Raw genomic sequence first — 12640 nt, forward strand, 5'->3', positions numbered from 1 at the left:
AGCCACACAGGTGGGAGCCTGTTTAGGTCAGTTTATTATATGGTTGTTAGCTTGGATGTGAATTCTCTGCAGATAGAGCTTTAAAGCCAAATGTCTCAAGACTATTCAAAGAAGTGTAGTCCTCAGGCAACTACAACCAAGAGAAAAATAGCAGGAATGCCTAGAATGTGGTTGGTAAACAATGCAAACAAAATACAGGGGACTTTGAAGAACACATATACCTTATTCTCTTTGGGCGTTTCGTAAATAATCGAAGTGGTTTGTGGAGTACGTAAACAACGTTGTGGTTTCTGCAGACACGCTGTGTTGCGTAAGATGTAATGTATATTTTACTCTGGCTGGGAAAGGAAACATAATGCGTTTAGTGAGATGGTGAAGTCAGTAAGCAGAAAAACACATGCTGCAGCAGAAGTAAACAATGCATAATGCTATATTGAGATGAGCAAACAATGGGCACGCGCTGATTTGCAGTCAACAATGCAATGCCGCACCTTAATGTGTCTGGGCCAAACAATGCAAAAGCCGATTATGCAAATTGGGGTTATCGAGGGCACTGCAATGTAACAATGGCACCAAGTTGATTGAGCTGGGCTGTGTGTGTGTGTGTGTGTGTGTGTGTGTGTGTGTGTGTGTGTGTGTGTGTGTGTGTGTGTGTGTGTGTGTGTGTGTGTGTATGTTACCCATCCCCTTGGGTTTCTTTTTTCCCCACAGATGCCCTTCCCAAAAACCCCCTATCCTACGGTCTCTGTTCTGAGGCCTCATTATAGGTGCTGCTGTCAATCAGAAGGTCAAGGGTCATGGCAGAGGATCAGCTTGATCAATACCCCCCGGCCTGATCAATCAACTTGTCTTTTGGCTTCCACCAATAAGATGCCAGCTTCCATCAAAACAAAGGAGTGAGAGGAACAAGCATGCCAGAAAGAATTAGGAGGAGTAAGAAAAGGGAGAATGTAAACAAGCCTGCCTCGCTGAACACATCCCAGAAGCTTCTTTTTTTTTTTTTTTTTCTCCTCAGTTTTAGAATGACATTGTCAAGGACTAGGCCATTGATGAGTGGTGTGCGTCATCATGATGCACCTGTAATGCCCTTGGGTCCCTCTGTGTTTGCTCCAGATCTGAGACACCTTGTGGGAGATTTAGATCTGTGGCTGCACAGTGATCCATTCCTTATGGCGCACACACAGACACACACACACACACACACACACACACACACAGACACAGACACAGACACAGACACACACACACACACACACACACACACACACACACACACACACACACACACACACACACTTTATCTTCTTTAGCGGTAGCAATAATTCTTTAAAAAAAAAAGGCTAATATTTGTAGGACAACTCATCCATCTCTAATCCTTACAATGGAAACCCCCTGCTTTTTACAAAATAACTCAAACAATTAAGCTTTAGGATTACAAAAGCATACTTCCATTTAATTATAAGTCACCTCATTTCACATATCCAAATTACCAGACACAAGCAGCCTCTCCTCATTTCCTTTTAGCAGTTGCAGAGTTAAGAAAATTGAAATGATCCATTAGCTTTGATTATCAAACAGGCTTAATAAATGGGTCATTTTTCAGGATCCTCTCAAATTAAAATTGCCCAGTGTGTATTTTCAATTGAGTGTCTGCTTCTGTGCCAAGGAATTATTCTCCCAAAGGAATCGTTCCAGCCACCAAGTAGTTACAAATCATGGAAATGAGATGATGGAATATAGAATAGAAAGGCACTCAATGCTAAATCATTAAAAATGTACTTTCTTTACCTCAGCTCCAGAGCGACGCCTCACATGACATTAGTTGGCAGAGAGCCAAGCATAAAGAGCGAGCCGGCCTGGGCTGTTCTGTGGTAGAAGATAATTCTTTTAAAACTAAGGGCAATATCCTAACAACACACTCATGACATGCAGCAATAAAACAGATTTAAAAGGTTTGTAATACAATTTGAATGCTCCAAAATTAGACAGGACAGTATACTTAAACGGTGATCCTTTGACTGCCAGACGGAGGAAGTCACTCAGAAAACTAGCCGCTTTCACCTCACTCCTGTGCAGGTCACATTACACAAATGCCTCAATTAGAATTTAGTGGCGGGGAATGAAACTGTAAATTCATCATCCAGCCCCCTGCTTTTTAAAAAAAAAAAAAAAAAGAAGCTAAAACAAATGGAAGAATAAAATCTACTTCCATTAGAGATGTGAATGGACCACTACACAGAAAACTCTTGATCTGTTCTATTTTCATTCCCCCTTTTTTTACAAATACAAAGTGACGCAGACACGAATCATCAAATCGTGAACGGTAAAATCCTGCCAGTTGAATTGATGTAGGCAGTAAAGGAAATATGCTTATTCGCTTTCTTGCTGAGAGTTAGCTGGGAAAAATGATACCGCTCTCATGTCTATATGCTAAATAGAAAGCTGTATGTAGGAGATAGTTAGCTTAGCACAAAGGCAGGAAGCAGAGGAAGCAGCTAGCCTAGCTCTGTGCAAAGCTTAAAAAGTAAGGGGCAATTATGAGATATGTGGCTATTTCTTGGCCAGACGCAGTGACTTCCTGGACTCTCTGCTGCACCCGGCCACAAAATAGTCCAGCACAAAGCCCTCTGTAACTTTTAACTCTTCATTTTTGACATAATTAGTGAGCTTTCAAGGTGCTGTTTGGCTGACTTTTTAACCTTTGAAGCCAGACTATAGCTCCATCCTCCTGCTTCCAGTCTGTATGAATGCTGGCTCCAACTTCCTATTTATCATCTTTATATCCAGCTCTCGACAAGGGAGCGAATAAGCGTGTTTTCCAAGATGTAGAAATACTCCATTAGAAAAACTTTTTTTACAGATCAGCTTCTTCAAGTCTGCAATTCATGGACCAAAAGAGAGAAGTACTTTTTTAAAGAAAAGCCATCTGACGAGATACAAATATTGTGAAATCCAAACTGCGATACCCGAGTTTGCTGCTGCTGTAACAGTTACATGCAGTGGGGGACAGATTGCTAAAATAGGGAGAGGGGAGAGGAAGAAAAAAAACAGGTCATGAACTGGACTGAAATTCAGTATGTTACACGGTATATGTTTTAGTTTAGCGAGCTGTCAACACTGCCCAAGGGACTGTGTCTAACAACTCATTTGCAGGGAAAGAAGCTTGAAAGGTGCAGCAGAAGGTGAAGTGATTGAGCAGCTGAAAACCGTGCAGCAAGAAACAAGCAACAGAAAGAACAGATTGTATAATAAGCCAAGACAGAGGAGTTGATTACTTTCAACTTCTGACATTTTGTAATCATTTCCCAGCCAAATAACACAATTTTATTGGTGTGTGCAATGTTACTTGTCAAGCCTAAGGTTCGCTCGGTGGAAATTAATCGTAGAGTACAGAAATTATGTCAATGAAAAAAAAAAACTTAACAAAAGGCAGAGTCATGTCGGGAACTAACCACTGATATGCCCTGGCAATAACAATGGTTATAAATACTAGCGTCAGCAATCCTGAATATGGCAGTTTAACAAAAGGGCAATTACGTCTTTGCACAAAACAAATAGGCCTGTTTCACTAAACCCTAAAATATATGGGCTTCATTGTAAGGGTCTAAAATTCAGGTTGGATACACGTCCTCCTCTTGTCATCGTCTTCAGTGTTCTGAAATTGCATGGTGAGGCTGGATGTGCTCCCCAGATCATGACAACCATTAATAAATAATAACGGTGAGATCAGGGGGACATCACTGAAGGGCTATTTATATCCACAGAGCAAATTTAACCTTGACCTCCTTTTTCACAGTGACCACTCGCCATTCTCAAGCCAAGAGTCAAACATCATATTTTCACACTTCAGCATCATCTCATAACTCTGACGTAGATATGAAATATTCAAATGCTGCTCTGGCTGCTGTAATAGGCAGTGAAATTCCTCATCACAAGCCTCGCACACTGTGTGCTCTTTGTCTCAGGGAGGAAGTAGCCGGCACCTGTGTGCTGGTACACATGAGGAGTGCAAAAACACCTGGACACTCATCATGCGTGTCAGCGAAGGTGTCATTGTATAGTTTCCTTCATGCTGTGTCATATGTGGCTCTGGGCAGAACTCAGCAACTCTGAGAGGCGCGTGAGAAGTCACACGCTCGATATTTCTGGCCGACTGTGGGAAAAGACTTTAATTCGAGTCTCTGTATGATGTGCGTGCATGAGTGTATATGCGCAGGTGTGCAGAGGGAGCAGAGCAGGCAGGCGAACAGACAGGCACACCGGGTGCCTGTGAGGTCAGGGGCTAGGTGGAGTGTTAGCGGGAACGACACCTGACAGCAACTGGGTGGATGTGCCCTGGCAGTTCTGTACATTCATGTCACTACTGATAAAAGTCAGCACCTGCTGAGCAGGAGAAACTACAGTGCCGGTGCCACCGGGTCCTCCATACAGGACAGGGAGAGGAGGTTGAGAACACTTCCTTCCGCCTGTCCTTCCCTCTGTCCCTCCAATGCTCACTGAGCAGACAAGTCGGGACAGCTGTGATGGCCATTGGTTAGGCAGGGGTGAAGGTGCCAACCTTGTCAATGCCAGAGGTGGGAGCAAAGCTGCATGGCACCGCCTGATTTGGGCTTGGAAAATGAAACCTGGATGCCTCTCTTTTGGTTGTGTAACAGCCAAGGGCAAAGGGAAGTCTACAGAACTTTCTCTGTTACTGTAAATGTAGCTGGACGGCTACATGTGTCGTACTGGTACAGCAGAACAACCAGCTACAGGGCTGGATTTTTTCAATGGCTCAGCATGAAGGAGCTAACAAACATGAACAATGATTAAAAAGAGTTTAGTGTAACAGTGCAGATGCTGAACATGAAGCTGACTCATGGCTAACAAGGGTGTCTGTTTTTTGTCATGTTTACATGTTTTTTTGCTGTCAGGATTTCTTCAGGTGCTCTGGATTCAAAAATACACAAAAAAAAAATACACAAATCCTCCAGATAGAAAACTCCCAATGACCCAAAACTCCCCCCCCCCCCCCCCCCCCCTCATTACGGAAGTGGAGCTCCTGTTTGTACGTATAGTACATACACCGTATCACCCCATACACACGACCACAGAGACCAAAATCAAAGGCAAAACAGTTTGGGATTATTTAATGGACTTCTGGTTGCCTCGGTCTAACCTGGGTTTCTTATCAGAAGCGACACCTGTGCAGCATAATGCAATCCAAAATTAACTGAAGTTTGATTTTTGCCCTCAAATCTATGTTAACTTAGTTTATAGTGTTTCTACACTGGGTTGCTTTATATCATGTTGGGTGATGCTGTAGCTAATAAAAAGCCAGATACTGCCACCTAGTGTTCACATAATGACACACAGAGGGAACCCCCTTCATATTCAGCTTTATTTATCACATTCCTAATGCAAAGCTCTAATTCGTTATTTTAAAACTTGAACAATGCCATGCAGTTAAAAAAACAACTCATATTCTCAGCTTAAAGGACTACAAAGCAGCCCCACATACTCCTCTTTACTTTCCCTGAGAAAGAGCTGATCTGCAACTTTTCCTTAACCCAGAACGAAACGGAAGCAATTGTCCAGTGGGCGGGTTGTTTTTCCCCACATTTTGCTTTTCTAAATGACCGACTCACAAGCATTTGGTGCTGTAAGCAAAAACTTAGCATGTCACAGCAGTAATAGCTTGTGGAAAAACGTCACCTTCAGCCATGGGGCGTGGAGGAAGGGAGGAGGTCGTATTGTGTGTGTGTGTGTGTGTGTGTGTGTGTGTGTGTGTGTGTGCTGGTGGGTGAGGGGCTTGGTGGGGTAGGCCAACTTGGACGCATGTGCTGCAAATTAGGCTTTTAGGTAGGCAGCCCTTGCGTTGGGAGCAGCGGAGGGGACAAGAGTGCGGGTGTTTCTGCATGGCTGCAGACCGCTGCACCTTGGGGGCCGGCTGACCCGGGTGCCAGAGGAGGGAGAGAGACAGCAGGCTGTGATGAACACTTACTCGCTCTTTCCCCTCTTTCTGTCTCACTCCCTCGCTCTTTTGCCCTATCCGCCGCCCCTGGGGAACCCTTGCACGCACCTCTAAGCAGCCTCTGTATATTCACTCCCCATGTGAGAGTCTTCAATCGTTCTGCCCTCATATAGGGCCTCTTTCCCCTCTACATGTGTTTGAGGCCCTCCGTCTCTCCCCCTCAGCCACTGTGGAAAGCTCTGCTTCATGTCTCTCTGGGTGGGAGTCCTCATTCATACTGAAAATAAGCAACGGGCCATATTTTCTCAGGTTCTCTCGATTCATAAATACAGGAGCTGAACGTCTTACTTCCCCTCTTGACTGAAAAGGAAACTTGTTTCATGTGAAAGGGAGTTTTTTTGTGTCAGTCTAACCCTTGAATGCACTTCCACTGGGATAAAACTGGACTTTAAGGCAATAAAATACTTCAAGTCCTTCACTGTCCTCCCTCTCTCAACACATCCACAGACGGCTATCATTCCTCCAGCTGCACATACACCACAGTTTGACAGATTTGGAGTTTATTCACATGTCACATACTACAGTGGGTAATGTATTCAAGAAACATTGAACAGCGCTGCCACATATAACACAAGAGAAAAAAAAAAAGACACTGAACCCTTTCTTTGCCATTATATAAAAATAGTGTTGCTACAAAAGTATAAATTAGGCTTACTAATAAGACAACTCAGATCTGAAGCTACACAGGAATCTGCTGCCAAAGTGCGATAAAAAAGAATAGAATCAAACACATTTTTTGCATTTTAGCAGAGTATAAAAGGAAGTAATGCCAGTAAAATAGGAGGAAAGCAACACTAATTTCTTAACCTGAATTGATAATACAGACTATAATCCATAGTTAAACAGAACAGATCTCCATGTTAGCATTCTTATACCATATTGTACAATTATTATCTGAATAAGTTAAAATCCTGAAACAAAATAAAACTTACAGCTGATTTCAATTTTCTAATAACAGTATCTAAGTTGAGTTTTCTCTTATATCAAAACCTTTTGAAATGCTACTGTAGAAAATAGAGGTATAATGTTATTGGTGTTCCCTACTTGTATCTCTGAAATGAAGGCTCCCCCTTGTGGCATAAAAACAGCAGTTCTCTTGTATATACATAATACATCCTCTGAAAATGGATGATGTCAACCCATTAACACCAACCCATGATCAGCAACGCTACACCCACCTCGAAAGGTTCAAACTCAGCCCGGGTTACTTTTCTGACTCTTGATAGTGTCTAAAGTTAAGGTCTACTCATAAGCCAGTGTTTGTCATCAGATGCAAATGAATCATGTTGACTCTAACTTTATATATCAGTACTCTTATTAAAAGCATGCATATCTTAGATATAATTCTCATTTACTCAACAAAAAGAACTAAGTAAAATCAAGTTGACATCATTACGTCAACAATGGCATTTTGTCCCAGAGCATATTCTATTTAAAATACTTATTTAAAAACTGTAAGAAAAATCCCTTCATCAGCTCAATCGAGGACCACTGCTGAAACTGAAAACCAGTATACAGTATTTTGACTACATCTTTGACCAAAGCTAAATAGTTGCATGAACTGCTGCTTTCCAATTTTTTTAATTACAACATTACCTTCTGAGTACTGAGGTAAAACATTGGATTGGTTCTTAGAAAATTAAATTTAAAATATAATTTACAGCAATTTTTTTTTTCTTTACCAAAATATAAATGTGACATAAATCAGTTTGAAAACAGCAGTACACATATTGATTTCAGAATGTAAATTATAACAATGAAAAAAAAAACGTGTCTTGGTTACAAGTCATTCTCCAAAAGCTTTGGAGGAAAAACGGAGAAATGTTTGAGGGTGAAGAACCAAATCAAACCAAATATAATACCTTTTAAATATTTTTTTTTTTTTTATAAATCACTGAACTGTAACTTAACACCCCTGAAACTCTTGACTGACCTCCAGTGGTTTAACTTCTCACCTGGCTGCAGTGATTTACAGGTGAACTCAAAGACCACATGACGTCACTGCTGGGTGTGCTTACAGGTGCAGCCAGAGGGGGCAGCAGAACGGTGCTTCTTAACCTAGTGTTAAGTTACTCTTTACAGGGAAAAAAAAACCTTTAAGAAATGCTAAATGAAAGCTGTTACTGGAGGTAAAGGAGTCGTCTGAAGAAACATCTTGTGTAGATGTGAAACAGTTTGCAGTGTAGAGCCGTTCACCTGTGACTGACTGAAAACTGAGGATTTTATGGATTTCTTGTAGAAAACTGAAACGACTGTATTCACTTAAACTGAGGTGTTGACCATATGTATACAGATAACAGACATTTTCCCCTGGTTTTGTCCACATGAACTTCATTTTACAAAATATTTCTGCACAGATGAGAACAAAAACAAACTGAAACAAGCACGCCAGGCCTGGAGGCGGCAATGAGGTCGACATCAACCATACGTCAAATACCAGAGAGGAGCTTTCTGAGCAGGAGTGGTGAGTAGTTTGGTGGTACTTATGTACAAACACAAATAATAGTAACTAATTATTTGTAGTTAACACCTTTCTGGCACACTGCCTGGCAGTGTAAAACCCCATGTAAAATAACCAGAAGTCGACCATTGTTGTGGTTTCATTACAAAAAATACAAAGATACATTAACCAGAGTTTAGAAAAACCTGCACTTTAAAAATGACATCGCTTTCAGTGAGCTAGCATGCTGTCTGCCGGTGAACAAGAGGCGCAAACAGAGGAAAATGTCCGTTCTGCAGAATATCTGTATACATGAGGTCAAGGCCTGAACAGTCTAGTGAGACCCTGATCTGGTCTTGGCTTTACACTGCAGACCAATCACTCCCATGCCCTATAATTTCCTATGTGCAGTGTACTGACTTCCTACTTCCTGTGTCCTTGCAAGCTAAAAGGTACAGTCACGGTTAGCCTTACATTTGACAAAAGGACCATTCCAACGTGGGTGATCAATAAATGTTGATCAGAGCGATCACTAGCGGTAAACTGTGTGGAGGCGCTGCAGCAGTGTTCAGTCTGTCACTGCGACTTCCACTGTTCCAAGTACACTTCATCAGTGTTCCTATTGGCCGTCTGTGCACATATGTGAGGTCAGAGTTGAACAAAAGGTGAAATCTGACAAAAACAGTTAATGGATGCTTGAAATTGTCCAACAGGCAGACTTCCATTGAAACCAATGGGAGACTGAGGGACTGCTTGTTGGGCAGAAGTGTCATGTGACTGTACCTTAAGTTATACTGGGACCTAAAGCTGGAAAACATGACAAAAACAGATAAAATTATGGGGGGTTTTTGCTGTCAATCGTGGGATTGCATTTTCAGTTACTACTATAGTGTTTAATATTGGATTAGAGAGTTGATGAAACCCCAAAAACAGCATTTGGCCAAGCAGGTGGAGACATTCCCTGTTCATTCATGTGGAGCATTTAACTGCACACTTCAGAGTCAAAAGATAATATTTCAGCTGCGCCACAAACATTATAATAAAAAGTAATCCCAATGGTCTCCCACCATAATATCAGTGTTGATTCATCTCCCTGCTCTGGTATAACCCCCAGTAAAGACCAGCTAATATGATTTTGAATCCCCTACTGAGTTGTTTCAGCATATGTTCATATAGTGGATCCTTGTGCTTGGGTGTCTTATTGTTTAAATAATTCCTGACCTTTTTAAACAAAGAAAGAGATGACTCCAAAAGCACGCATTTTTCAATAAGTTCAACCTTTTTCAAACTTGGGAACTTTGGAATAAAGCACTTGTCATATACCCCATTTGACCACTAGAGGTCACTGTTGCCAACCATCAGCCATAAGTCTCTGAGTCTGCATGAGTGAAGAAAGAAAAAGAAAAAGAAAAAGAAAGCAACTACAAGCTTTAGAAAAGATGGTGAAAAGAAGGCCATTGAACAGCAATAAAAAGGCATGATGTTGGTTTGGACTGTAGGGTTTAAGGTGGTCGCATGAAAGAGACTTAAGGCCCAAAAACAGAGATGACAAACTAGTACTTGACTAATTAGTACCACAGGCAACAAACAAATTTACAGTATAACTTCCATTCATCCAAGTCAGTTTAGGAGGTATCAGCTTGAGTAAATGTATACTAGAATCCATAAAAAAATAAATAAATTGACTTCATTAGTATGCGTGTGTTGACTTTAGTGAATGTACTGGCAGAATTTGCTTCATCCTGAAAAAAATAACCCCTCAGTGATCCATGTTTTCGTTTGTTGCAAATGGCACTAACTGCATTTGGGGTGGAACGTTTCACAAAAGTCTCGGTTCAGTACATGCCTCGGCATTGAGGTCACAGTTTGGTGTGTTTTCGGTACAGTGAGGAAAAAAGTGGCGGTGCCTGCGTGGGTGCACTCATTCCTGAGAAAATCCCGTTGATTTCACGAACAGAAAATAATTTACCGTTAAGAATTAACCGTCGGAGCGTCGTGAGAACAGTCGTTTTCAGCAGATAAAGTTGGAAACTCTGCCCTGTGATAAAGCTTATTGCTTTAAAAATGGAAATTTGTAGCTTACATATGGAAGACAATGTTTATAATAGAATGATAAATGAGGAAAGAAGAATAAATAAGATAATAAAGTCCCTATGAACGAGTCTTTGCTAAATAAGCGTTAAACTCACGCACACACACACATACACAGTGGGTAACCACACAAAGACTTAAGCAATTCTGAACTGAATCCTTGCCTACAAGCTTGCCAAACTGATGGCAAATAACGTCACTGCTGTTTATCTCAGAGCAACTTCCAGTCGACTGGAGGTGTGTCTTTTCACTGAGCTGACTGGTGTGACATTCCTGAATTACCAGCGCTGGAAACCATCCAGCCAGATAAAATGGCCTGACATACAAGCTGGATTGTACCATTGAGTATTAAAGGATAATGTAAGATTCATTTGTCCGACGTATTTAAATTCCTGTTGGTGCAATCCAGCTGTGGTATAGTTTTAGTATAGTTTAATATGATGCTGTCCTCTGTGGGAAAAAAAAAAATATTTGTTACGAAAACTCAACCAACAGCTTGATTTTATGAGTCAACTTCATGATACTGGCCCATCTGTGCAAATCCAGCCATTTGACTTGCATATCTAGCAGCATAAGACCTCTTGAGTTAATTTTAGGAAGAAAATTAACCTCTGAATGACCTTTTTCTTCTTTTTTAACAATTTGTAACAAACAGAAAGGAAAGCATCATATCATATTTAATGTTTCATCAGCTGTTTTTTTTTTTTAATCTTTCGAATGAAAAATCGCTCCATAGCTACATTTTAGGCCACTTGAGCAACCATCAAATTAGCTGCAATGATTTTGCTCTCAACTGCCTGGCCGTCTCCCGTGGCTGAATATGCTGAAAAATATAATTTTCAGTGATGCGGAAGAGTAAATTATAAACCAGGTACACGCAATTGTCAGAGGTGCAATGGCAGTGAGGATTCACCACTTGAATTTCTTGTCACAAACCAATGGAAATGACCGTTCTCCGCCACAATGTACATGCTACAGTACTGAAACGCGTCTTGGACATCTTTGATATCTAGCAGGACTGTTTTCAGAGGTCTATGACAGTAGTTTCAAGCAGTGAAAGCTGACTTTACCTGAAAATGTTGCCATCCAGTGAGAATAACAGCATTATAGCCTTTTAGCAGTTTAGTCATTAGGCTGGAGTAATTCAAATCACTGGCTGTGATAAGAGTGAGACTCATCCTGCTTACATGTGCATCCCAAACCGAGGGTGGCGTACCAAACAGGACAATCTTTTGAGAGTTACCGTTCCACCCCTACATTTTGTCCACAGTACTTTACAACAGTCCTTTCTCCGTATAAAATATGTAATAAGCCGTATTTGTTTATGGGTGTTTGCAACCTGTACAATGTGAGTTTCCTGTAAATATCTGTCTTGAGAAGTATTTAATGTCCATACACATTTAAGTTTACAGTTGGTCTAGACCTACAGTATATAAATAATAGTCTTAAGTCATTGGTTGGAGGTGAAGGTTTGGTTGGTTAGGGTTGGTTGGGTTTCTCTCCTAGCCCATATTGGAGCGAAGGAAAATGAGTTTGTTCATCTCCTCAGTGGTTACCTGCTGCCTCCTCTTCATGGCCAGGCTCTGCTCGCACACAGTCACGCACTCGCTCCGTATGCCCACAGCAGGCACAGCGAGGAGCCACAGCGCCAGACGAGCGAGCCTTGGGAACTTCTCGCCCACTGCTGAGCTCCAGTACTGGAAGAGGTCAGGTGTGCCTTGCAGAAGAGGCTCGGCCAGGTACTGAAAAATCTCCTGCCTGACTTGGCTCTGACTCTCATCGTTACCTGACATTGTGCAAGATGAGGACGTCCCCCTTGAGGTGCCGCCATTGTTTCCCCCTCCCTCTATGCGGCTTATTTTAGGGGTTGGTGGGCCGTCAGTGTCCCGCTCTTCGCCACCTGAACCTCCACCACCTGTCATACCTCCATCCCTCGTGTCAGCAGCCATTTCGCAAGCGCGGGAGATTATGTCTTCATGCTGGTAGGCCGGCACTGAACGCAGCTTGAGCTGTGGGTCCAGGACCATGGCTACCTGGTGGGCTCGTTCAACCTAGAGACAGGAACATTTCAATGACTGTCAGTCTGTTTTATTCAG

At 41.9% G+C, this 12640-nt stretch overlaps 1 protein-coding gene across 3 annotated transcripts in view; it reads right to left on the minus strand.

The window, feature by feature from the left end:
• Positions 1 to 7905: 7905 nt before the first annotated feature.
• Positions 7906 to 12640, minus strand: part of znf618 (zinc finger protein 618) — a 32200-nt gene continuing 27465 nt past the window's right edge. For all 3 annotated transcript variants that reach the window (XM_070988772.1, XM_070988773.1, XM_070988771.1), the window contains one exon: positions 7906 to 12595. In XM_070988772.1, coding sequence (XP_070844873.1) covers positions 12047 to 12595 — 549 coding nt within the window. In that variant the 3' untranslated portion in view covers positions 7906 to 12046. The remainder of the gene's footprint in view (positions 12596 to 12640) is intronic.

The sequence above is a fragment of the Chaetodon trifascialis genome, chromosome 20 (genome assembly GCF_039877785.1).
Source record: "Chaetodon trifascialis isolate fChaTrf1 chromosome 20, fChaTrf1.hap1, whole genome shotgun sequence".
In the NCBI taxonomy this organism is placed as follows: domain Eukaryota; kingdom Metazoa; phylum Chordata; class Actinopteri; order Chaetodontiformes; family Chaetodontidae; genus Chaetodon; species Chaetodon trifascialis.